The following is a 23490-nucleotide window of genomic DNA, read 5'->3' on the forward strand; positions in this document are numbered from 1 at the left end:
TCTAAACATTGCGCAAATAGAATTCTTCTATCTTCTTGCAGGCTGACAACACAGTCCAAGCTACTGGCACGGTGCCAAAGTCTTCGAGTGAGCCAGAAACTAACAAAAAGGTCTGTATTTTCTAAAAGCCCACAAAAACATTACCCAGCAGAGACAATGCAAATTTTAATAGCAATTTGCTTATTACTGAAAGTATAAGGAAGTGCTGTTGAGTTCACCAAGTAGCAGTCTTGTCTCTGAGCCAAGAAATTGTGGGTTCAGGACTTGAGCACATACCCTAAACTGCAGTGAGTAGTCAAGGAGTGGTGCTTGCAAGTGGTGCTGTCATTCAGACAAGATGTTAAAATGAGGTCCCACCAGCCTGTGCAGGCGAATACAAAGAAAGTCCTGTGCTGCTATTCAAAGAAGAATTCTCCTGGTCAACATTTATCCATTGACCGCCACTGCCAAAACAGGTTAACTGGTCACTAATCTCATTACTGTTCATGGATCTTGCTGTGCGCAAATTTCTGACTGCAATTGTCTACATAACAATGGTGACGGCACTTCAAAAGGAATTTATTTCTCATTCACATGTAAAGGCACTATATAAATGCATGTCTTTCATTCCTGTTGGATACACGCATGTTCGCCATAGTATTTATGCATTTGAGTTTGAATGGGTTAATGCACCAGCCAGGACCCGAGTGCCAAGGTATAGACTGACACTCCAGTGCAGTATCGAGGGAGTGCTGCGCTGTCGGAGATGCTGTCTTCTGGGTGATATGATATGTCTGCCATCTTAGTTTGAAATAAAAGTTCTCATGGCACTTATTTCAAAGCAGAGCAAGTAAGTTTATCATGGTGTCCTATCCAATATCTATCCCTTAGTAAGCATCACTTTACCAACAGATAAACTGTTTTAATGACATTGCTGTTTGTAGGAACTTGCTGTGCGCAAATTGGCTGCTGCGTTTCCTACATTACAACAGTGACTGCACTTCAAAAGTACTTTATTAGCTATAAAGCATCTTGAAATGTCTTGTGGTTGTGAAAGGTACTATATAAATGCAAGTCTTCCTTTTTTTTAATCAACAAGACAGATGCTTAACAGCTACATTTCTTTTCTTGGAGTTCCGTTCCAAATATTCCATCTTCATTACATTAGCACCATCTCCGAGTAAACCAACTGGTTAACCTCATCACAGTGAAGTTAAAGATGACAAGCTGCTCAATCACAGGACATTTTCTAGTTAATTACAACAGAACAGCAGATGTACTGAAGAAGGGTGGAAATTTGACAAGAGGACACTGAAGAGAGAAGATTAGCAACAAAAAATCTTACCAGACAACTCAAAATGTTGCTGTTTGACCTTTCACCTGTGTTGTGGTTGACTGTAGGTGAGACGGGTCCAGGGATCAAGTGGCCATCTGTACAAAACAGAGGATGGAGGTTGGGAATGGAGTGATGATGAATCAGGTGATGCATTTGATGAACGCAAGCCTACAGCCTTTCAGAAAACTGTGAGTGCTTTTTGTTCTTTGTCTGTTGCCATATATGGGAATGAACAATTATCCCTTTTTAAATGGAGCAAAAATCAGACAAGTCTTTCCTAATAGTTCAGTCAGAACTGTATCCAATCAGAACTGAGCTATACAGTCATAAAGAGAGACATCTGATCCATTATATGTCCCAAGTTAATTGATTTCAGCCTCATGGTAATAAGGATACTTTAACTGGCTGGGGCTTCTGATCATTTTGGAATTGGATTATTTTGGAATTGCACCTCCATAGCTGTTAGTTAAGGAGCAGGTTCAATAGTTATGCCCACTCCTTCAAATAGTTGTTTATGATTGTGTTCCAGATCATCAACTTGCTACCCAAAACACATTGCATATTTTCTCTAGTTCTTCTAATATTTATCTTAATTCTGTCGGTAAGACCAGTTTCTGTTAGTAAAAGCAGTTTCGCCCTTTTTGCACTAAGTCATTTTTTAACCTCCTTCAATTCAGAAAGAATGATCCCAACTTCTCTGATCTCTCCGTGTGACTGAAATCCCTGTCTTGTTACATTTCTAATAAATCTCCTCTCCAGGGCCTTAAGATCTTTCCTAAGAAAGAAAATATTACAACCAAGACTGAACTAGTGTTCTTTTTTTAAAATAATCATTTTTTCTAAGGTTCATAAAGTAATTGAAAAAAATCTAGAAGTATGTGGAATATCTATGCTTTACTGTTATCCTGAGTGTAAAATAAAATGTCCAAATAAAATCACTTTTTTTCATTCTATTTTACAATCTTTGCACCACTTTGGAAACAACCTTTTGTAACTATTTGGGCAGTGATGAAATTCAGTGTGTGCTAGTACTGAACTACATCAAATAGGAGCCCATGTGATTCTTTACTCCTCTCCTAAAAATAATTGGGAAGCCATCATTAAATCATTAACCATCTAAAAGCTTCCAAATGTTTGAACTGTTTTTGAAATTCATTTCTCTTTTCAGCCCACTCCATTGGCAGGACTATTTACATCAGACAAGATAGTAGGAAAAACAAATAAAAGTTTGTGCGAAGATTTGTAGCTCAGGTGCTCGTTGTTGTGGTTCTGTTAGCCGAGCTGGGAATTTGTGTTGCAGACTTTTCGTCCCCTGTCTAGGTGACATCCTCAGTGCTTGGGAGCCTCCTGTGAAGCGCTTCTGTGATCTTTCCTCCGGCATTTGTAGTGGTTTGAATCTGCCGCTTCCGGTTGTCAGTTCCAGCTGTCCGCTGCAGTGGTCGGTATATTGGGTCCAGGTCGATGTGCTTGTTGATTGAATCAGTGGATGAGTGCCATGCCTCTAGGGGAATTCCCTGGCTGTTCTCTGTTTGGCTTGTCCTATAATAGTAGTGTTGTCCCAGTCAAACTCATGTTGCTTGTCATCTGCGTGTGTGGCTACTAAGGATAGCTGGTTGTGTTGTTTCGTGGCTAGTTGGTGTTCATGGATGCGGATCGTTAGCTGTCTTCCTGTTTGTCCTATGTAGTGTTTTGTGCAGTCCTTGCATGGGATTTTGTATACTACGTTAGTTTTGCTCATGCTGGGTATCGGGTCCTTTGTCCTGGTGAGTTGTTGTCTGAGAGTGGCTGTTATGTGGTTTGTGTGCTGTTATGAGTCCTAGTGGTTGTAGTAGTCTGGCTGTCAGTTCAGAAATGTTCTTGATGTATGGTAAAGTGGTTCGTCCTTTGGGTTGTGGCATGTCCTCATTCCGTTGTCTTTCCCTTAGGCCTCTGTTAATGAAATTGCGGGGGTATCCGTTTTTGGCGAATGCATTGTAGAGGTGTCCTTCTTCCTCTTTTTGCAGTTCTGGTGTACTGCAGTGTGTTGTGGCCCTTTTGAACAGTGTCTTGATGCAACTTCTTTTGTGTGTGTTGGGGTGATTGCTTTCGTAGTTCAGGACTTGGTCTGTGTGTGTGGCTTTCCTGTAAACCTTTGTGGTGAATTCTCCATTCAGTGTTCTCTGTACCATCACACAACACACTGCAGCACACCAGAACTGCAAAAAGAGGAAGAAGAACACCTCTACAATGTATTCGCCAAAAACAGATACCCCCGCAATTTCATCAACAGAGGCCTAAGGGAAAGACAACGGAATGAGGACATGCCACAACCCAAAGGACTAGCCACTTTACCATACATCAAGAACATTTCTGAACGGACAGCCAGACTACTACAACCACTAGGACTCATAACAGCACACAAACCACATAACAGCCACTCTCAGGCAACAACTCACCAGGACAAAGGACCCGATACCCAGCATGAGCAAAACCAACGTAGTATACAAAATCCCATGCAAGGACTGCACAAAACACTACATAGGACAAACAGGAAGACAGCTAATGATTCGCATCCATGAACACCAACTAGCCACGAAATGACACGACCAGCTATCCTTAGTAGCCACACAGGCAGATGACAAGCAACATGAGTTTGACTGGGACAACACTACTATTATAGGACAAGCCAAACAGAGAACAGCCAGGGAATTCCCCTAGAGGCATGGCACTCATCCACAGATTCAATCAATAAGCACATCGACCTGGACCCAATATAGCGGCCACTGCAGCGGACAGCTGGAACAGACAACCGGAAGCGGCAGATTCAAACCACTACAAATGCCGGAGGAAAGATCACAGAAGCGCTTCACAGGAGGCTCCCAAGCACTGAGGATGTCACCTAGACAGGGGACGAAATGTCTGCAACACAAATTCCCAGCTCGGCGAACAGAACCACAACAAACAAATAAAAGCCAGGGGTAGATTAAAGGGACATTGTAAATAAACCTTAAATAACACAATTCATTGTCCCAGCCTACATTATGCAGCAGTTAAAAATGTGAACTTTTAATTGAAAGGCAAAGGGAAGTACAAACTGTGACAGTAGTAACATGCCTTCAGTAGTGATTGTAACGAGGTCAGCCAGTTGAACCTCCTAGGTAATGAGTTCCCTGATTGGGGCTGTTAATCTGGTCCAATCAGAGAGGCCTAGCTAACATGAAAGAGTGAATGTCAGGGATATTGAGGTACTACAACTGGCTTTTTCGTTGGAAATTGTGGCAAATGGAGCACGTGAGTTGCAAGGTATTCCGGCGGAAGTGGACTCCCTTGCCAGTTTGCCAGCTTGGAGAACACCACTTGAGTGCAGGCAACTGCATTGTTTCACTCAGGAAAGTAAGAGTAACTCTAGGTTGGCCAACAGTGAAACCATAAAACAAGGCCAAGTCTCAGCCAAAAGTTAGAATTTTCTTCAGGATCCTGCCTGGTGAGACAACGTAATTGTTGTCAATATGTGGATTCAGGACAGCAACAGAGCCCTACTAGACTTAAATAGAGTGAGTTAACTCATATGCCAGTATCAGGAAGGGTGTCCAAGAGAGTTCAGCCCTGGAAACTTCACCCACATCTGGTTTGTAACAGTTAACTTGCTTAGCAACTTCCAAATCAGAACAAGTCAAGATAAACGCCTGGTCTGGTTCTAATGGAGGTTGATACCAGCATGGCCGTATCAGTGATTGTAGAACCAGCTTTTAATAAAATTCACTCTTGACTCCAGCCCTTAAGTTAATGCAAGACTTTAGCTAAGCTGAGAACCTATACCGGAGAACCTATACCAAAGAACCTATACTGGGGGACCTTTGCACGTTAAGAGTACAACCTCTGTTCCGGCCTCTTATGAAAGGCAGCTGGTTTAGTTCCCAGTAATTGTGGTAGAAGGCCTGGGCCCAAGCTTGATGGGGTGAAATTGGTTGCAAGTGATTCACCTACAACACTTTTTTATTACAAAATGGCTGCCTGAGTGAAATCCTAATTAAATACCCAAAAGTTTTCCAGGAAGGTCTGGGGACAATCAGAGGAACTAAAGTTGACCAGGAAGCAATCCTGCAAGGCCCATCCAGTGTCAGTTTGCCTTACTGGCAAAAGTAGGAGCAGAAATCAGGAGGCTGGAAGGTGAAGGAATCATCGAACCAGTCCAATTCCGGAAATGAGCAGCATCGATCATACCGATTTTGAAGCCCAATGGGTCAGTTTTTGTGGGGACTTTAAACAAACAGTAAATCATTTTCAATAAATACCCACTCCCTTGGATAAAGGATTTGTATGCAAATCTGGCAGGAGATTTGTGCTTCATAAAGCTGCATGTGAGCCATGCTTAATTGCAATTGTGTGTCGACCGGGATATGTAGACGTATGCTACAATTAATACCCTTCAAGGCTTGGACCATTTGTCGAATCTTCAGTCTGTTCAATTTTTCAGTGGATGATGGAGAACATTTTACAAGGTCTACTTCAGGTTGTCATTTACCTAGATGATGTCCTGTTAACAGGGAAAGCCAGTAAGGAACATTTAGTCCTAGGGCATTTTTCTGAGGCAGGCGTACACATTAGAAGAGAGAATTGTGTGTTCCAGGCCCCCTCAAGTGATCTACTTAGGCTACAGTGTCGACAAGACTGGGTTACACCCATTGGAAGATATCGTGAGGGTGATTAAAGGTGCCTCAGCTCCTAAGTCTGTCCAGGAGCTTAGGTCATTTCTGGGTCTGACTAAACTCTTACAGAAAATTCATACTCAACATGGCATCCATCCTGATACCATTGCATCAACTCCCAAAAAAGTGTCAGTGTTGGAAATGGTCGCACAGACAGCCTTGGCTTACGATGAAGTAAAGAAATAACTATCATCCTCTAATGTGTTGGCACACCATGGTCCCAAGAAAGATCTATGTGATACCTCCCCATATGGCATCAGGGTGATATTAGCTCATAGGTGGTCCACTGGAGAGGAACACCCAATAGCTTATGAATCCAGGACTTTGGATAATGCAGAGCATAAATATGCCGTAATACAGATAGAAGGATTGCCAGTCATATTTGGAGTTAGGATGTTCCACCAATACTTTTTATGGGCAAAGATTTGTGATAATCACGTACCACAAAGCCCCTACTTAGTCTCAAGGCAGTGTCATCCATAGCTTCAGGCAACATTCTGCGGTGGGCTCTTACTAAGTGCTTCTAATTACAAATTCGAGCACTGTCCGGGTGGCTGAGTAACGAATGCAAATGAATTGAGCCACCGTCCATTAGCAGGTACACGAGTGGTGGTACCACCAATGGAAGAGGTGATCATGACATTGAATTTTCTGGACACGCTTCCAGTCAAGATGACAATATCAGACTTTGGACACCGAAAGATTCAGTCCTTTCCAAACTGAAACAGCTGGTATTAATGGGGAAACCAAAGGGCTGTCATAACTAGAATCAAAACCTTTTTGGACCCAGAGAGACCAGCTCACGGTAGAGGATGTCATATTGTTATGGGGAGTGAGAACACGTCCTGAACACGTCACCGCCAAATACTGGTTAATCCAAAGTGAAGATGTTAGTGTGAAGCTATGTCTGGTGACCAGGACTATCTGTAACCATAGTCACATTGTTGGGGCAGTGCCCAGAGTGCCAACAAGAACAAAGATTACTGCCAGCAGCTCCTCCATATTTGTGGGAATGACTGGGTAAACCTTGGGCACAGTTGCATATCCATAGTGCAGGTCCGTTCATGGGTTCAATGCTTTTCGTCACTGTAGATGCCCACTCAAAGTGGTTAGATGTGCATAGAGTCCATTGTTCAATCACTGGAGTGATGATAGAAAAATTGCACATACCTTTTGCAACATACAGAGTCCCAGGGGTATTGGCCATAAATAACGGGCCATCGTTTACCAGCAGAGACTTTAGTTACGACTTAAAGTTGAATAGGATTTGACGTACAGTATTAGGACAGTTCCCTACCACCCAACATCTCATGGTCTGGCAGACAAAGCAGTCCAACATTGAAGGCTGGACTAAAGTAACACCCTAAAGCCTCACTAGATACCAAGTTGTCATGGTTCTTGTCAATTATAGGATCACCCCACATGTAACTACAGGGATAGCAACAATATTAGCTAATGGGTAGAAGACTGCACCAGGCTAAGTTTGAGCTTCCCGAACCAGAAGATGAGGGTGAAACTGCATTAGGAACTCCAATGCCGGACCCAAGACTCTGCCAAGCGAGAGACAGTTTGATACGGGGAACAAAGTTTGGTTCAAGAATCATGGAAATGGCCACACATGGGTAAGAGGCATGATCGACATGAGATCACAACTAGGGACTTATAAAGTTCGGGTAGGTGCGACTGTCCTGAATAAGCATGTGGACTATTTGGAAGTTACAAATTTGCAGACTGCTACAGGTGCACAACTTGCCCTGTTCCTTGGAGCCTTCAGAAGTACTTCAGTGAACCGTTGATTCACCTGCTCTGTCAAACATTGTTGAGTCCTCTGAATCAGAGATAGACATGATAGAAGTAGCCACCTCGACACGTCTGCCTCCCAAAGGAGGAGTGAAAGTCTACCAAAATGCTCCAGGCGCAAGATGCAAGCTCCTGTTTGTTACACGCTTCCTGTGTTGGATTCTGAGTTGAAGGCACCTGACCTGGTGTTAACACGCTCAAGGAAGCTGTCAAAGGAAGTGGACTGCCCTGTGTCCATGGACCGGGAGGAGGCAAGGCGGGAATGTAGTGATGGTAATGAGGTCAGCCAGTTGGACCTTATAGAATCTGAGTTCCTTATAAATGGTGATAGGGGTTGGGATGGCAGCCTGTGATCAGTTATTTAACTTGAAAAATATGGTGCTGGAAAAACACAGCAGGCCAGGCAGCATCCGAGGAGCAGGAGAATCGATGTTTCGGGCATAAGCTTATGCCCGAAACATCGATTCTCCTGCTCCTCGGATGCTGCCTGGCCTGCTGTATTTTTCCAGCACCATATTTTTCAACTCTGATACTCCAGCATCTGCAGTCCTCACTTTCTCTCAGTTATTTAACTTTCCTACCAGCCAAAATCAAACATTTAATTCTACCACTTGGCTTTGGTTTTATTCATGCACAGGATGTGGGAGTCCCTCACTGGGCCAACAGTAATTGCCTGTCCCTAGCTGTCCTTGAGAAGGTCGTGCTAAGCTGCCTTCTTGAACCTCTGTAGTCCATTTAGTGCACATACACCCAGAATGCTGTTCGGAAGAGATTTTGATGCCATGACACTGATGGAATGGTGATATATTTCCAAGTCTCCATGGTGAGTGGCTTGGAGGGGAACTTGCAGGTGGTGGTGCCTCCATGTATTTGCTGCCCTTGTCATTCTTGGTGGTCAAGGTTATGGGTTTAGAAGGTGCTGTTAAAGAAGTAGATAAATCATCAGGGCTGAATCAAATATATCCTTGGCTGTTGAGTGAGGCATGGGAGGAAATAACAGGGCATTAGCAATAATTTTTAGTTTCTGTCTAGCCATAAGAGAGTTGCCAGAGGACTGGAGGACAGTCAATGTGGTACCAGTATGCAAGAAGGGAGTAAGTGATAAAACATGAAACCACAGGCCAATCTCTCTAACCTCAGTGGTAGGGGAACTATTGGAAGCAATTCTGAAGGACAGAATTAAGCTGCACATGGAGACACCAGGATTAATCAAGAAAAATCAGCATGGCTTTGCTAACAGAGCATTGTGTCTGACCAACTTTACGAAGAGGGAACCAGGTTTGTAACTAAGGGCAATGCATTTGACGTAGTCTACTTAGAGTTCAGCAATGCTTTTGATAAGATCTTGTCCGGGAGACTGATAGTGAAGGTTAGTGCCCATGGGATCCAAGGAAAGTCTGTAACTTGAATCCAGAATTAGCTGAGTGGCAGGAAGCAGAGAGTAATAGTCAAAGGATGCGTTTGTGACTGGACGCTTGTGTTCAGTTGGCTTCCGCAGGGGTCAGTGTTGGGGTCCTTTCTGTTTGTGTTGTATATAAATAATTTTAGACTTGAATGTACCAGGATCAGTAAGTTCATAGATGATATGAAAATTGATGGGGTGGTAAATAATGAGGAGGATAGCCTTAGACTGTAGGAGGACATAGATCGGCTGGTTATTGGCAAATGGAATTCAATCCAGATTAGTGTGAGGTGACTTACTTGATAGTACAAACAAGGTAAGGGAATACATGATGAATGGTAGGACCCTGGGAAGTATTGAAGATCAGAAGGATCTTGGTATGCATGAACACCAGTTCCCTTAAGGTAGCAGGACAGTTGGATAATGTGGTTAAGAAAGCAAATTGTATATTTGCCTTTATTAGCCAAGGCACAGAGTTGAAGAGCAGGGAGCTGATGCTGGAATTGTATAAAATGTTGGTTAAACCACATCTAGAATAAAACTTAGAAAATAGAACAATATAGTAAAGTACAGGCCCTTCAGCCCATGATGTTGTGCCGAGCATTTATCTTGATATAGATCAACTTAACCTCCACACCCCTCAATTTACTGCCGTCCATGTGCTTGTCCAGCAGTCGCTTAAATGTCCCTAATGTCTCTGACTCTACTACCACCACTGCTGGCAGTGCATTCCACACACCCACCACTCTCTACATAAAGAACCTACCTCTGGCATCTCCCCTATACCTTCCTCCAATCGCCTTAACATTATGACCCCTCATGACAATCATTTCTGCCCTGGGGAAAAGTCTCTGCCTATCTACTCTATCTCATCTCTCTTCTTTCTTCTCTCCAGTATAAAAACCCCTAGCTCACTCAAACTCTCTTCATAAGACATACCCTCCAATCCAGGCAGCATCCTGGTAAATCTCCTCTGCACCCTCTCTAAAGCATCTATATCCTTCCTATAATGAGGCAACTAGAACTGGACACAATATTCCAAGTGTGGTCTAACCAGGGCTTTATAGAACTGCAGCAAAACCTCACTGCTCTTAAACTCAATCTCTCTGTTAATGAAAGTCAAAACACCATACACCTTCTTAACAACCCTATCAACTTGGGTGGCAAGTTTGAGGGATCTATGTACATGGACCCCAGTATCCCGCTGTTCCTCCACACTGCCAAGAATCCTGTCTTTAATCCTGTATTCAGCATTCAAATTCAACCTTCCAAAATGAATCACTTTGCATTTATCCAGGTTGAACTTCATCTGCCACTTCTCAGCCCAGCTCTGCATCCTGTCAATATCTTGTTGTAGCCTGCAACAGCCCTTGACAATATCTACAACACCACCAACCTTTGTGTCATCGGCAAACTTATTAACCCACCCTTCCACTTCTTTATCCAAGTCAGTTACAAAAACTACAAAGAGCAGAGGCCCAAGAGCAGATTCCTGCGGGACACCACTGCTCACTGACCTCCACTTCCATCCACTACCAATGGCTGTCTTCTTTCAGACAGCCAATTCTGTTTTCAGACAGCCAGATTTCCCTGTATCCCATACCTCCTAACTTTTTGAATGAGCCTACCGTGGGGAACTTTATAAAATGCCTAACTGGAATCCATATACACCACATTCACGCTCAACCTTCATCAACTTGTCTCGTCAGATCCTCAAAGAACTCAATAAGGCTTGTGAGGCATGACTTGCCCCTTCACAAAGCCATGCTGACTATCTTTAATCAAACTATGTTTTTCCAAAAAGTCATAAATCCTACCTCTCAGAATCTTTTCCAGTGCCCTGCTTACCACAGACGTAAGACTGACTGATCTGTTATTCCCAGGGATATCCCTATTCCCTTTCTTGAACAGAGGAACAACATTCACCTCCCTCCAATCATCCGGTACTACATCCTCAAAGATCATCGCCAGAGGCGCACCAATCTCATTCCCCGCTTCCCGTAGTAACCTTGGATATATCTGGTCTGGCCCTAAGGATTTATCTATCTTGATGCTTCCCAGAATTCGCAGCACATCCACTTCCTGTTCAAGCCCATAAACCTGGGCCACAGTGTTCTCACTATAAACAAGGTCCCTCTCTCTAGTGAATACTGAAGCAAAAAACTCATTTAGGGCCTCTCCTACCTCTTCAGCCTCCAGGCACAAGCTCCCTCCACTATCTCCGATTAGCCCTACCCTCTCTCTGATCATTTTCTTATGCCTTCTGTAAGGTTTTCCTGATTTGGAGACACCGGTGTTGGACTGGGGTGTATAAAGTTAAAAATTCCACAAACCAGGTTATAGTCCAACAGGTTTATTTGGAAGCACTAGCTTTCAGAGCGCTGCTCCTTCATCAGGTCATTGTGGAGAATAAGATTGTAAGACACAGAATTTATAGCAAAAGTTTACAGTGTGATGCAACTGAAATTATACCTTGAAAAAGACCTGAATTGTTTGTTAAGTCTCTCATCTTTTAGAATGACCATGTCGGTTTCAGTTCTTTCATATGTAAATCCCAGAACCTTTTTTAAAAGTTACATTCTTAAGTGAACTTTAACAATTGGTGTCATGTCGGCCCAGATAATGCATTGAAGGTGTGAGCTACCCTGTGAGGCTGTCTGTGCCACAATGGTCAGACTGATTCTAATCTAAAAAACGGACTTACAGAATCTTACATGGATTCGTGCAGTTTTTGAGCAAAGTAAAATGTAATTCTGCAAGTACAAATTCACCTCACAAATTTATATGTGTGTGTGTACATGTGGAAACCTCACCTCCCCCCCCCCCCCCCCCCCCCCAAACACTCATGCATACAAGTATGTGGGATGAATTGCAGAATTACATTTTATTTTGCTCAAAAACTGCATGAATCCATGTAAGATTCTGTAAATCCGTTTTTTAGATTAGAATCAGTCTGACCACTGTGGCACAGACAGCCTCACACAGGACAGCTCACACCTTCAATCTGGGCTGACATGAAGTTCACTTAAGAATGTAACTTTTAAAAAAATTTTGCGATTTACATATGAAAGAACTGAAACCAACATGGTCATTCTAAAAGATGAGAGACTTAACAAACAATCAGGTATTTTTCAATATATAATTTCAGTTACATCACACTGTAAACTTTTGCTATAAATTCTGTGTCTTACAATCTTATTCTCCACAACCACCTGATGAAGGAGCAGCGCTCCGAAAGCTAGTGCTTCCAAATAAACCTGTTGGACTATAACATGGTGTTGTGTGATTTTTAACTTTGGGTTTTCCTTAATCTTTCCCACCAAGGCTTTTTCATGCCCCCTCCTAGCTCTCCTCAGTCCATTTTTGAGTTCTTTTGTAGCTACCCTGTAATTAGATTAGATTAGATTACATTACAGTGTGGAAACAGGCCCTTCGACCCAACAAGTCCACACCGACCCGCTGAAGCGCAACCCACCTATACCCCTAGTTTTACCCCTTACCTAACACTACGGGCAATTTAGCATGGCCCAATTCACCTGGCCTGCACATCTTTGGACTGTGGGAGGAAACCGGAGCACCCGGAGGAAACCCACGCAGACACGGGGAGAATGTGCAAACTCCACACAGTCAGTCGCCTGAGGCGGGAATTGAACCTGGGTCTCAGGCGCTGTGAGGCAACAGTGCTAACCACTGTGCCACCGTGCCGCCCACTGAATTCTCTAAAGCTGTGCCAGATCCTTGCTTCCTCAACCTTAAGTAAGCTTCCTTCTGCCTCTTGAGGAGAAGCTTCCCTTCTCTTGTCATCCAAAGCTCCTTCACCTTATCATTCCTTGGCTGTCTCAGTGGGACAAAGTTTATCTCACACTCCCGACAAGTGCTCCTTAAACAGCTTCCACATTTCTGTTGTGCATTTCCCATAGATGAATTGTTCCCAATTTATACTCCATAGCTCTGGTCTAATAGCATTATAATTTCCCCTCCCCCAATTAAATACCTTCCCCTACTTCTGTTCCTATCCCCCTCTATGGCTATGGTAAAAGTGAGGCAGTTGTGATCACTGTCACTGGACTGCTCTCCCACTGAGTATTGTGTGCAGTTCTGGAATCCACACTATAAGAGGATGTGATTGCACTGGAGAAGGTGCAGAGGAGATTTACCAGAATGCTGCTTGGGCTGGAGAGTTTGTTATGAAGAGAGATTGGACAGACTGGGGTTGTATTCCTTGGAGCAGAGGAGACCTGAGGGGGAACATGAATTGAGATTTATAAAATTATGAGGGGCATAGACAGGGTAGAAAGGAAGGAACTTTTCACCTTGGTGGAGGGATCAGTGATGAGGGAGCATAGATTTCAGGTAAGAGTCAGGAGGTTTAGAGGTGATGTGAGGAAAACTATTCACTCAGAGGGTAGCAGGAATTTGGAACTCACTTCCCTTAGGCTGAGAGAGGCAAAACCCTCATGACGTTGAATACGTATTCAGATATGCACTTGCAATGCCAAGGCATTTGGGCAGCACGGTGGCACAGTGGTTAGCACTGCTGACTCACAGCGCCAGAGACCTGGGTTCAATTCCTGCCTCAGGCGACTGACTGTGTGGAGTTTGCACATTCTCCCCGTGTCTGCGTGGGTTTCCTCCGGGTGCTCCGGTTTTCTCCCACACTCCAAAGATGTGCAGGTCAGGTGGATTGGCCATGCTAAATTGCCCGTAGTGTTAGGTAAGGGGTAGATGTAGGGGTATGGGTGGGTTGCGCTTTGGCAGGGCGGTGTGGACTTGTTGGGCCGAAGGGCCTGTTTCCACACTGTAAGTAATCTAAAAAAAACAAGACTATGTATACACACAAGTGCAGGAAAATGGGATTAGAATAGTTAAGTGTTTGTTTTTGACTGGCACAAACAGACCTGATGCAGACATAGCCCGGGTGGCCTTTCTCTCTCTTGTACACCTCTATGACAATGTAATGCATTGGTAAATGTCTGCAATGTATCTCGTGGATGCTGCTACTCTGTGTCAGTCATGGAGGCAGTGAATGCATGAGGATGTGGTGCCAGACAAGTGGGCTGCTTTGTCCTGGATGGTGTCAAATATCTTGAGTGTTGTTGGAGCTGCACCCATTTAGTCAAGTGGGGATTATTCTATTGCACTTCTTACTTTTGCTTTGTAGATGGTGGACAGGATTTAGGAATTTAGGAGGTAAGTTGCTCGCTGCAGTGTTACTAGCCTCTGATCTGCTGTTGCAGCCATGGTATTTCTATGGTTCATCCAGTTGAGTTTCTGGTCAATGGAAACCTCCAGGATGTTGATAGTGGGACATTCAGTGATGGTAATGCCATTGAATATCAAGGGGCGGTGATTAGATTGTCTCGTTATTGGAGATGGTCATTGCCTGGCATTTGTGTGGCGTGAATGTTACTTGCCACTTTTCAGTCAAAGTCTAGATATTGTCCGGGTCTTGTTACATTTGAACATGGACAACTTCAGTATCTGAGGAGTTGCAAATAATGCTGAAAGTTGTGCAATCATCAGCAAACATTTCCACTTCTGACCTTATGCTATCGGGAAGGTACTCGATGAAGCAGCTGAAGATGGTTGGGCCTAGGACACTACCCTGAGGAACTCCTGCAGAGATATCCTTGAGCTGAGATGACTGACCTCCAACAACCATGACCATCTTCCTATATGCCAGGTTTTGATGCAAAATTCAATCAAATGAACCCTTTATATCGAAGGCTGTCACTTTCACTTCACCTCCGATATTCAGCTGTTTTGTCCAGTGAGTTGTTTAATAGTCCACCACCTTTCAGAACTGGATGTGGCAGAACTGCAGAGGTTAGATCTGACCTATTGCCTCTGGGATTGCTTAGTTCTGTCTATCACTTGCTGCTTATGCTTTATGGCATGCAAGTAGTCCTGTTTGTTGGCTTCACCAGGTTGACACCTCATTTTCAGGAATGCCTGGTGCTGCCCTGCCATGCCCTCCTGCACCCTCCATTGAACCAGGGCTGATCCCCTGGCCTGATGGTAACGGTTGAGTTGGAGATATGCCGGGCCATGAGGTTACATATTGTGCTAGAGTACAATTCTGCTGCTGTTGATGGCCCACAGTGTCTCATGGATGCCCAGTCTTGAGTTGCTAGATCTGTATGAAGTCTGTCCCATTGAGCACGGTGTTAGTGCCACACAACACGATGGAGGTTTTTCTCAATGTGAAGGCGGGACTTCGTCTCTGCAAGGACTGTGCAGTGGTCACTCCTACCGATACTGTCATGGACAGATACACCTGCAGCTGGCAGATTGGTAAGGATGAGGTCAAGTATGTTACTCCCTCTTGTTGGATCCCCCACCACCTGCTGCCGACCCAGTCTAACAGCTTTGTCCTTTAGGACCTGACCAGCTCGATCAGTAATGCTGCTGCTGAGCCACTCTTGGTGGTGGACATTGAGATCACCCACTCAGAGTACATTTCGTGCTCTTGCCGCCCTCACTGTTGTTCAACATGGAGAAGTACCGATTCATCAGCTGAGGAAAGATTGTACATGGTAATCAGTAGGAGATTTCCTTTATCGGATGCCACGAGACTTCATGGGATCCAGAGTCAATGTTGAGGACTCACAGGCCAGCACCTCTGCTGGGTCTGTCCTGCTGGTGGGACAGGACCCATCTTGGAATAGTGATGGAGGTGTCTGGGACAATGTCTGTAAGGTATGATTCCATGAGTATGATTATGTCAGGCTGTTATTTGACTGAATTATGAAACAGCTGTCCCAATTTTAGTACTAGCCCCCAGATGTTAATAAGAAGGACTTTTCAGGGTTGACAGGGCTGTTTCTGCCATTGTCTTTTCTGGTGCCAGATGGTCTGTCTGGTGTCATTTCTTTGTTGAGATTTCCTTGTGATTGAAACTGAGTGGTTTGCTTGGCCATTTCAGAGGGAAGTTAAGAGTCAACCACATTGCTGCAAATTTGGAGCAAGATCAAGATGGCAGATTTCCTTCTCTGAAGGGCATCGTAGAATCCCTACAGTGCAGAAAGAGATCATTCAGCCCATTGGGTCTGCACTGACCCTTCGAAGAGGATCCCATCCAGACCCCCACCATATGCCCATAACTCGGCATTTCCCATGGCAAACCCACCTAGGCTGCACATCGCTGGATCACTATAGGCAATCTAGAACAGCCAATCCACCCAATCTGCACATCTTTGGGCTATGGAAGGAAACTGGAGCACCAAGTAGAAATCCACACAGATACAGGGAGGATGTCTGTGTAGAGTTTGCACAATCACCCAAGGCTGGAATTGAACCCAGGTCCCTGGCACTGTGAGACAGCAGTATTAATCACTGAGCCACCGTGCTGCCCACGAGCACGTTAGTGATGGAATTTTCCCTGAGAATTGACAGTAGTTTCATGGTCATTAGTCGGCTATTAATCCAGATATTTATTGAAATTGAATTGTAGCCTCAATATTTATATGGCTGTTTCAGTTCAGGTTTTGGTTAGTGGTAATGCCCAGGATGTTGATAGTGGGGAATTCAACATTAAATATTGTTGAATTCTCTTGTTGGAGATGGTCATTGTCTGACACTTGTGTGGTGTGAATGTTACTTGCCACCTGAAAGCCCAAGCCTGAATATTGTCCAGGACATGATTGCTTCAGTATCTGAGGACTCGTGAATGGTGCTGAACATTGTATAATCATTAGCTCTGCTCAAAACATTTATTTTGGTATATAATGGTTATTATAAATCAGTGCATTTTGACTGCATCTGAACATCAGCCAACATAATTCCTTGCAGTGTACTCTTAAATTATTTTCACTGTCTAACAAGGCAAGGAGAATTACAAACCTGTTACTTTGATGTCAGTCTTAGGGAAAATGCTGGAACTTAGACTCATACAGCTCAGCTTCAGTCCAACTCGTCCATGCCGACCAGATATCCCAACCCAATCTAGTCCCACCTGCCAGCACCCGGCCCATATCCCTCCAAACCCTGCCTTTTAAGTGTTGCAATTGTACTATCCTCTACCACTTGCTCTGGTAGCTCATTCCATACACGTACCACCCTCTTGTTATAACAGATGATAACTGAAGATGATACCTACAAAAGAATGGTATGAAAGGCAAATCACATTTGACAAACTTAATTTAGTTCTTTTAAGGATTTTACTTCTACAATAGATAAGGGTGAACCAGTGGATGTGGTGTAATAGTATTTTCAAGAAGCTTTTGATAAAGTTCCACACAGGAGGTTAGTTTAAAAACATGGAGCTGAAAATGTGTTGCTGGAAAAGCACAGCAGGTCAGGCAGCATCTAAGGAACAGGAGAATCAATGTTTCGGCCATGAGCCCTTCTTCAGGAAAACGTCGATTCTCCTGCTCCTTGGATGCTGCCTGACCTGCTGTGCTTTTCCAGCAACACATTTTCAGCTCTGATCTCCAGCATCTGCAGTCCTCACTTTCTCCTTAAAAACATGGAGCACTGGGATTGGGGAGGTATGGGTTGAGAATTGATCAACAAGACAAAGTAGGGAGAGTAGGGATGGTTTTTAGGATGGCAGACTACTAGTGGGGTACCGCAAAAGTCAGAACCAGGTCCTCAGCCGTTCGCAATTTATAAAAAGACTTGGCTGTGGGAATCAATTGTAATATTTCCAAATTTGCAGATAATATCAAACTTGGTGGGAATACAAGTTGTAAGGAGGCTGCACGGAAGCTTCAAGAAGACTTAGACAGGCTGGGTAAATGGGCAAAAACATGGCAGATGGAATAAAGTATCCACTTTGATAGGAGGTAAAAAACAGAAATTCAGAATATTTCCTAAATGGTGAGAAGTTAGGGAATATGCATGTCCAAAGGGATCTGGATGTCCTTGTTCATGAGTAATAAAAAACTGTCATGCGGATGTCGCAAACAATTAAGAAGGCAGTTTGTTGACCTTCATCACGAGAGGATTGGAGTACTGATGCCTTTCTGTAACTCCTATAGAGATTCAGTGACATTTCACTTGGAGTATTGTGTACAGGTTTGGTCTCCTTGTCTAAGGAAGAACATACTTGCCATAGAGAGCATGCAATAGAGGTCACCAGATTAATCCATCAAATGGTGGGATTATTTTATTCTCAGAGATTGAGCAAACCAGGTCTGTACTTCCTAGAATTTTGAAGTAAGAGAGGTGATCTCATGGAAACTTACAAAATCCTTAGATAGGGTAGATATAGATAATTCCCTGCCTGGTGAGTCTAGATTTAGACAGCATAAGTCTCCCAATAAGAGGTAGACTATTTAAAACTGGATGAAGAGGAATGAGGTGGTCACTCCACAGGCTAAGACTTCACAGGCAGGGAGGGAATGGATGATCAACAGAAAGAGCAAGAGGACTTGGCAGGCAGTACAGAAGTCCCTTGTGACCATTCCACTGCAAAACAGATATCGTATTTTGGACCAAACGGGGAAAATGCCTCTCAGAGGAAAGTAGCAACAGCCAAGTTTGGTGCAGACCAGTTGGCTCTGCTGCATAGTAGAGGAGGAATAAGTATGGAAAAGCTATTAAATAGGGGGATAAATTGCAATAGGAATAGATAGATATTTCTATGGCCACAAACCAGATTTCAGGATGGAATGTTGCCTCCTAGGTGCTAGGGTCAAGTTTGTCTCAGAGTGGCTACAAAACATTCTGGATGGGAGGGTGAACAGCCAATGGTCATGTCATAGATTTCAAACAAAAAGGAATGAGGTCCTAAGAGCAGAATATAGGGACTGAGGAAGCAGGTTTTTAAAAAATGGGACCTCCAAAGGTAGTGATCTCACTGGTTGCTACCTGTGCCACAGTCAGAATAGAAGTAGCTGGATATATCAGTTCAATCAATGGCTGGAGAGATGGTGAAGGGGGAGGGTTTCAGTTTCCTCAGATATTGGGACTGGATCTGGGGGGGATGGCCCAGTACAGATTGGATAGGATCCACCTGGACAGGACCAGGACTGATGTCCTAGGAAGGAAATGCCAGTGTTGGTTGGGAAGGGTTTAAACTGAAATGGCAGGGGGATTGGAAACTATGCAAGGAGATAGAAGAGAAGGAAACAGGACAAAAACAAAAGACTGAATGGGAAATAAGAAAGTGATTAGGCTAAGAATTAAAAGGCAAGGATAACCGGGCCACATGTGGCAAAATAATGAGAATGAGACTAAATGTTTGAAAGGACAAGCCTTAAGGCCTTGTGTCTTAATGTGTAGAACATTTGTAATAAAGTGGATGAATTAATCACTGACATAGATGTGAATGGGATTATGGAGAAGTGGCTGCAGGGTGACCAGGGATGGGAACTGAATATCCCAGGGGTATTCCATTTTTAGGTTGGACAGATGAAAAAGAAATGAAGGTGGGGTAACATTGCTGGTTAAAAAGGAATTAACACCGACATGAGAGAATATTAGATCTGGTGAAGTGTAGTCTGATCTTAAAAACACCAAGGGGCAGAAAATGAATAGGGTGTTGTATATAGTGGTAATGTGGGGAAGGCATTAGGACATTTAGAGATGCAAACAACAAAAATACAGCTGTAGTTATGGGTGACTTGAATACATAAAGATTGGGCAAATCACTTGGAGGAAGAGTTCCAAGTGTGTACGGGATGGCTTTCTGCATCAATAGGTTGAGGAACTAAATAGAGAATGGGCCTCCTAGACTGAGTATTGGGTTATGAGAAGTGAATAATTGGCAATCGAGCTGTGCGAGGCCCCTTTGGGAAGTGTGACCATAATATAATAGAATTCTTTATTAAGATGGAAAGTAACATAGTTGATTTTGAAACTAGGGTCCTGAATCTAAATAAAGGAAATGACATTGGTATGAGGCGCAACCTGACCATGATAAATTAGGGAACATTACTTAAAAGGATGATGGTAGATGGGCAAAGGAAAACATTTAAAGAGTACATGGAGGAACTACAACAATTGCTGATTCCTGTCTGGCACAAAAATAAAAAAGGTGGGCAGACCATGACCGGGAAGAAGCTGTTCCTGAACCTGCTTGTCCGTGTGTTCAAGCTTCTGTATCTTCTGCCTGATAGAAGAGGTTGGAGGAGAGCATTACTGGGTGGGATGGGTCTTCCTGATGTTGGCAGCCTTTCCATAGCAACGACCCATGTAAGTGGAGTCCATGGATGGAAGGTTGGGTTCCGTGATGGTCTGGGCTGTGCACCCAACCTTCTGTAGTTTCTTCCAGTCCTGGGCAGAACAGTTACTATACCAGGTCGTTATGCACCGGGACAGTATGTTTTCAATGGTACATCTGTAAAGGTTGGTGAGGGACTTTGTGGACATGCTGAATTTCCTGAGCCACCTGAGGAAGAAGATGCATTGTTGTATCTCCTTGACTGTCACACCTACGAGGGAAGTCCAGGACAGATTATTGATTATCATCACTCCAAGGAACTTGGCGCTCTCAACCTCAGTTCTGTCGATGTAGGTGGGGGTGCGTTCTCCTCCTTTCTCTCTGACGTCTTTAGTTTTGCGGACATTCAGAGACAGGTTGTTATCATTGTACCAGGTCACCAAGCCCTCTCTCTCCTTCCTGTATTCTGACTCATCGTTGTTTAATATCCAGCCTAGCATAGTGGTGTCATCAGCAAACTTGGAGATGGCGTTCATTCTGAAATTGGCAACACAGTTGTGGGTGTAGAGGGAGTACAGTAGGGGGCTGAGAACACATCCTTGGGGGGGAGGGGAGCTCCAGTATTGAGTGTTATCATGGAGGAGATGCTGTTGTCTATCCTCACTGATTTTGGTCTGTGGGTCAGGAAGCTGAGGATCCAGTTACAGAGGGTGGAGCTGAGACCTAGGTCTGAGTTTTAAGGTCAGTCTCGAGGGGATCATGGTGTTGAAGACGGAGCTGTAGTCAATGAACAGGAGTCTGATGTAGGTGTCCTTCTTGTCCAGGTGTTCCAGGGATGAGTATAAGGCAAGGAAAATGGTGTCTGCTGAGGACCTGTTACGTCAGTAGGCAAATTATAGGGGATCTGGATTAGTGGTGCTGGAAAAGCACAGCAGTTCAGGCAGCATCCGAGGAGCAGGAAAATCGACATTTTGGGCAAAAGCCCTTCATCAGGAATAAAGGCAGAGTGCCTGAAGGGTGGAGAGATAAATGAGAGAAGGGTGGGGGTAGGGAGAAAATAGCATAGAGTACAATAGGTGAGTGGGGGAGGGGATGGAGGTGATAGGTCAGGGAGGAGGGTGGGGAAGGTAGCAAAGAGTACAATGGGTGGATGGGGGTGGGATGAAGGTGATAGGTCAGAGAGGAGGGTGGAGTGGATAGGTGGAAAAGAAGATAGGCAGCTCCTAGCAGAGCACTTTAGGGAACATCTCTGGGACACCCGCACCAATCAACCACACCGCCCTGTGGCCCAACATTTCAACTCCCCCTCCAACTCTGCCGAGGACATGGAGGTCCTGGGCCTCCTTCATCGCCGCTCCCTCACCACCCGACGCCTGGAGGAAGAACACCTCATCTTCCACCTCAAAACACTTCAACCCCAGGGCGTCAATGTGGACTTCAACAGTTTCCTCATTTCCCCTTCCCCCACCTCACCCCAGGTCCAACCTTCCAGCTCAGCGCTGCCCCCATGACTTGTCCTACCTGCCTATCTTCTTTTCCACCTATCCATTCCACCGTCCTCCCTGACTTATCATCTTCATCCCCTCCCCATTCACCTATTGTACTCTATGCTACATTCTCCCCACCCCCACCCCCCTCTCATTTATCTCTACACTCTGCAGACACCCTGCCTCTGTTCCTGATGAAGGGCTTTTGCCCAAAACATCGATTTTCCTGCGCCTGGAATGCTGCCTGACCTGCTGTGCTTTTCCAGCACCACTCAAATCTGGTCTGTACAGGATGTAAGTGCACAGCCAGGGACTGTGTCCAGGCTAGTCACTTTCCCTAGGTTGACTCTAGGATGACCAAACTGACGTCAACAGCAGTGAGTGTGGGCACAGGTATGTCCGAGGCTGTTGGGGCAGGTGACACCATGCCACTGGCATTCTACTTGAACCGGGTATAGAAAGTGTTGAGCGCGTTAGGGAGGGATGTGTCTTTGTCTGCTATCTTTCTCTGCTTCATTTTGTATCCCGTTATGTTATTTAGGCCTTGCCACAGGCAATGGGTTTCTGTTTGGTTGGTTTGGGCCTCTAACTCGGTCCAGTACTGCCTCTTGGCATCCCTGATGGCTTTGCGGAGGTCACCTCAGGATTTTCTGTCTTGGTCTGGGTCGTCCGACTTTGAATGCTGCGTGTCTGGTCTTCAGTAAGGTGTGGATTTCCCGGTTCATCCAAGGTTTCTGATTGGGGAACGCCCGGATTGACCTCTTTGGTACACAGACCTCCATGCATTTGCTAATAAAGTCTGTAATGGTAGTGTCATACTCGTCTAGGTTTTCCGCTGACTACTTGAATATGATCCAGTCCACTGACTCCAAGCAGTCCCAGAGACAGTCTTCCACTGCCTTGGACCAGCATTGTACTTTTTGTGGAGGATCCTCCCATTTTAGCATAAGCTGGGAAGAAGAACACAGCATTATGATCTGATTTTCCAAAGTGTGGGTGGAGGATGGAGCGGTAGGGGTCTTTGTTGGTTGTGTAGCAGTGGTCCAGGATGTTCGGTCCTCTGGTGGGACAGGAGATGTGTTGGTGGTACTTTGGCAGCACCCTCTTGAGGTTGGCATAGTTGAAGTCACTGGCCACGATGAATAAGGCCTCAGGGAATTTTGTCTCTAGAGTGTTTGTGGCAGTGTAAATTTCGTCCAGGGCATTCTTCACATCCGCATGAGGTGGTATGTAGACTACGGTGAACTCTCGCGGCAGATAGTAGGGACAGCATTTTACTGTATTCTAGGTCTGGGGAGTAATGGCTCATCAGCCAAGTTTCTGGTATTGAGACTAGCTCTAATGCAATGTGAGGTACATTGGGTTCCAAGAGATCAATTGTGTTAGGGGATTTTGTGGTCCGAGGTACAGACAGACGTTTCTGTGGCCAGCAGCGAAAAATCAGAATGGTGTGTTGCTTCCCTGGTGACAGGATCAAGGATGTCTCAGAGAGGATGCAGGGTGTTCTCACGGGGGAGACGGGCCAGCAGGAGGTTATTGTCCATATTGGAACCAACGACATTGGAAGGGAAAAGGTTGAGATTCTGAAGGGAGATTACAGAGAGTTAGGCAGAAATTTAAAAAGGACGTCCTTGAGAGCAATAATATCTGGATTACTCTCTGTAGCTAGTGAGGGCAGGAATAGGAGGATA

General features: G+C 44.6%; 1 protein-coding gene across 5 annotated transcripts in view; it reads left to right on the forward strand.

Annotated features, from left to right (window-relative positions):
- Window positions 1-23490, forward strand: part of LOC140471277 (STE20/SPS1-related proline-alanine-rich protein kinase-like) — a 222316-nt gene that overhangs the window by 109797 nt on the left and 89029 nt on the right. For all 5 annotated transcript variants that reach the window (XM_072567257.1, XM_072567255.1, XM_072567253.1 and 2 more), the window contains 2 exons: window positions 42-110; window positions 1381-1503. In XM_072567257.1, the coding sequence (XP_072423358.1) occupies window positions 42-110; window positions 1381-1503 (192 nt within the window). The remainder of the gene's footprint in view (window positions 1-41; window positions 111-1380; window positions 1504-23490) is intronic.

Source organism: Chiloscyllium punctatum, chromosome X, assembly GCF_047496795.1.
Source record: "Chiloscyllium punctatum isolate Juve2018m chromosome X, sChiPun1.3, whole genome shotgun sequence".
Taxonomy (NCBI): domain Eukaryota; kingdom Metazoa; phylum Chordata; class Chondrichthyes; order Orectolobiformes; family Hemiscylliidae; genus Chiloscyllium; species Chiloscyllium punctatum.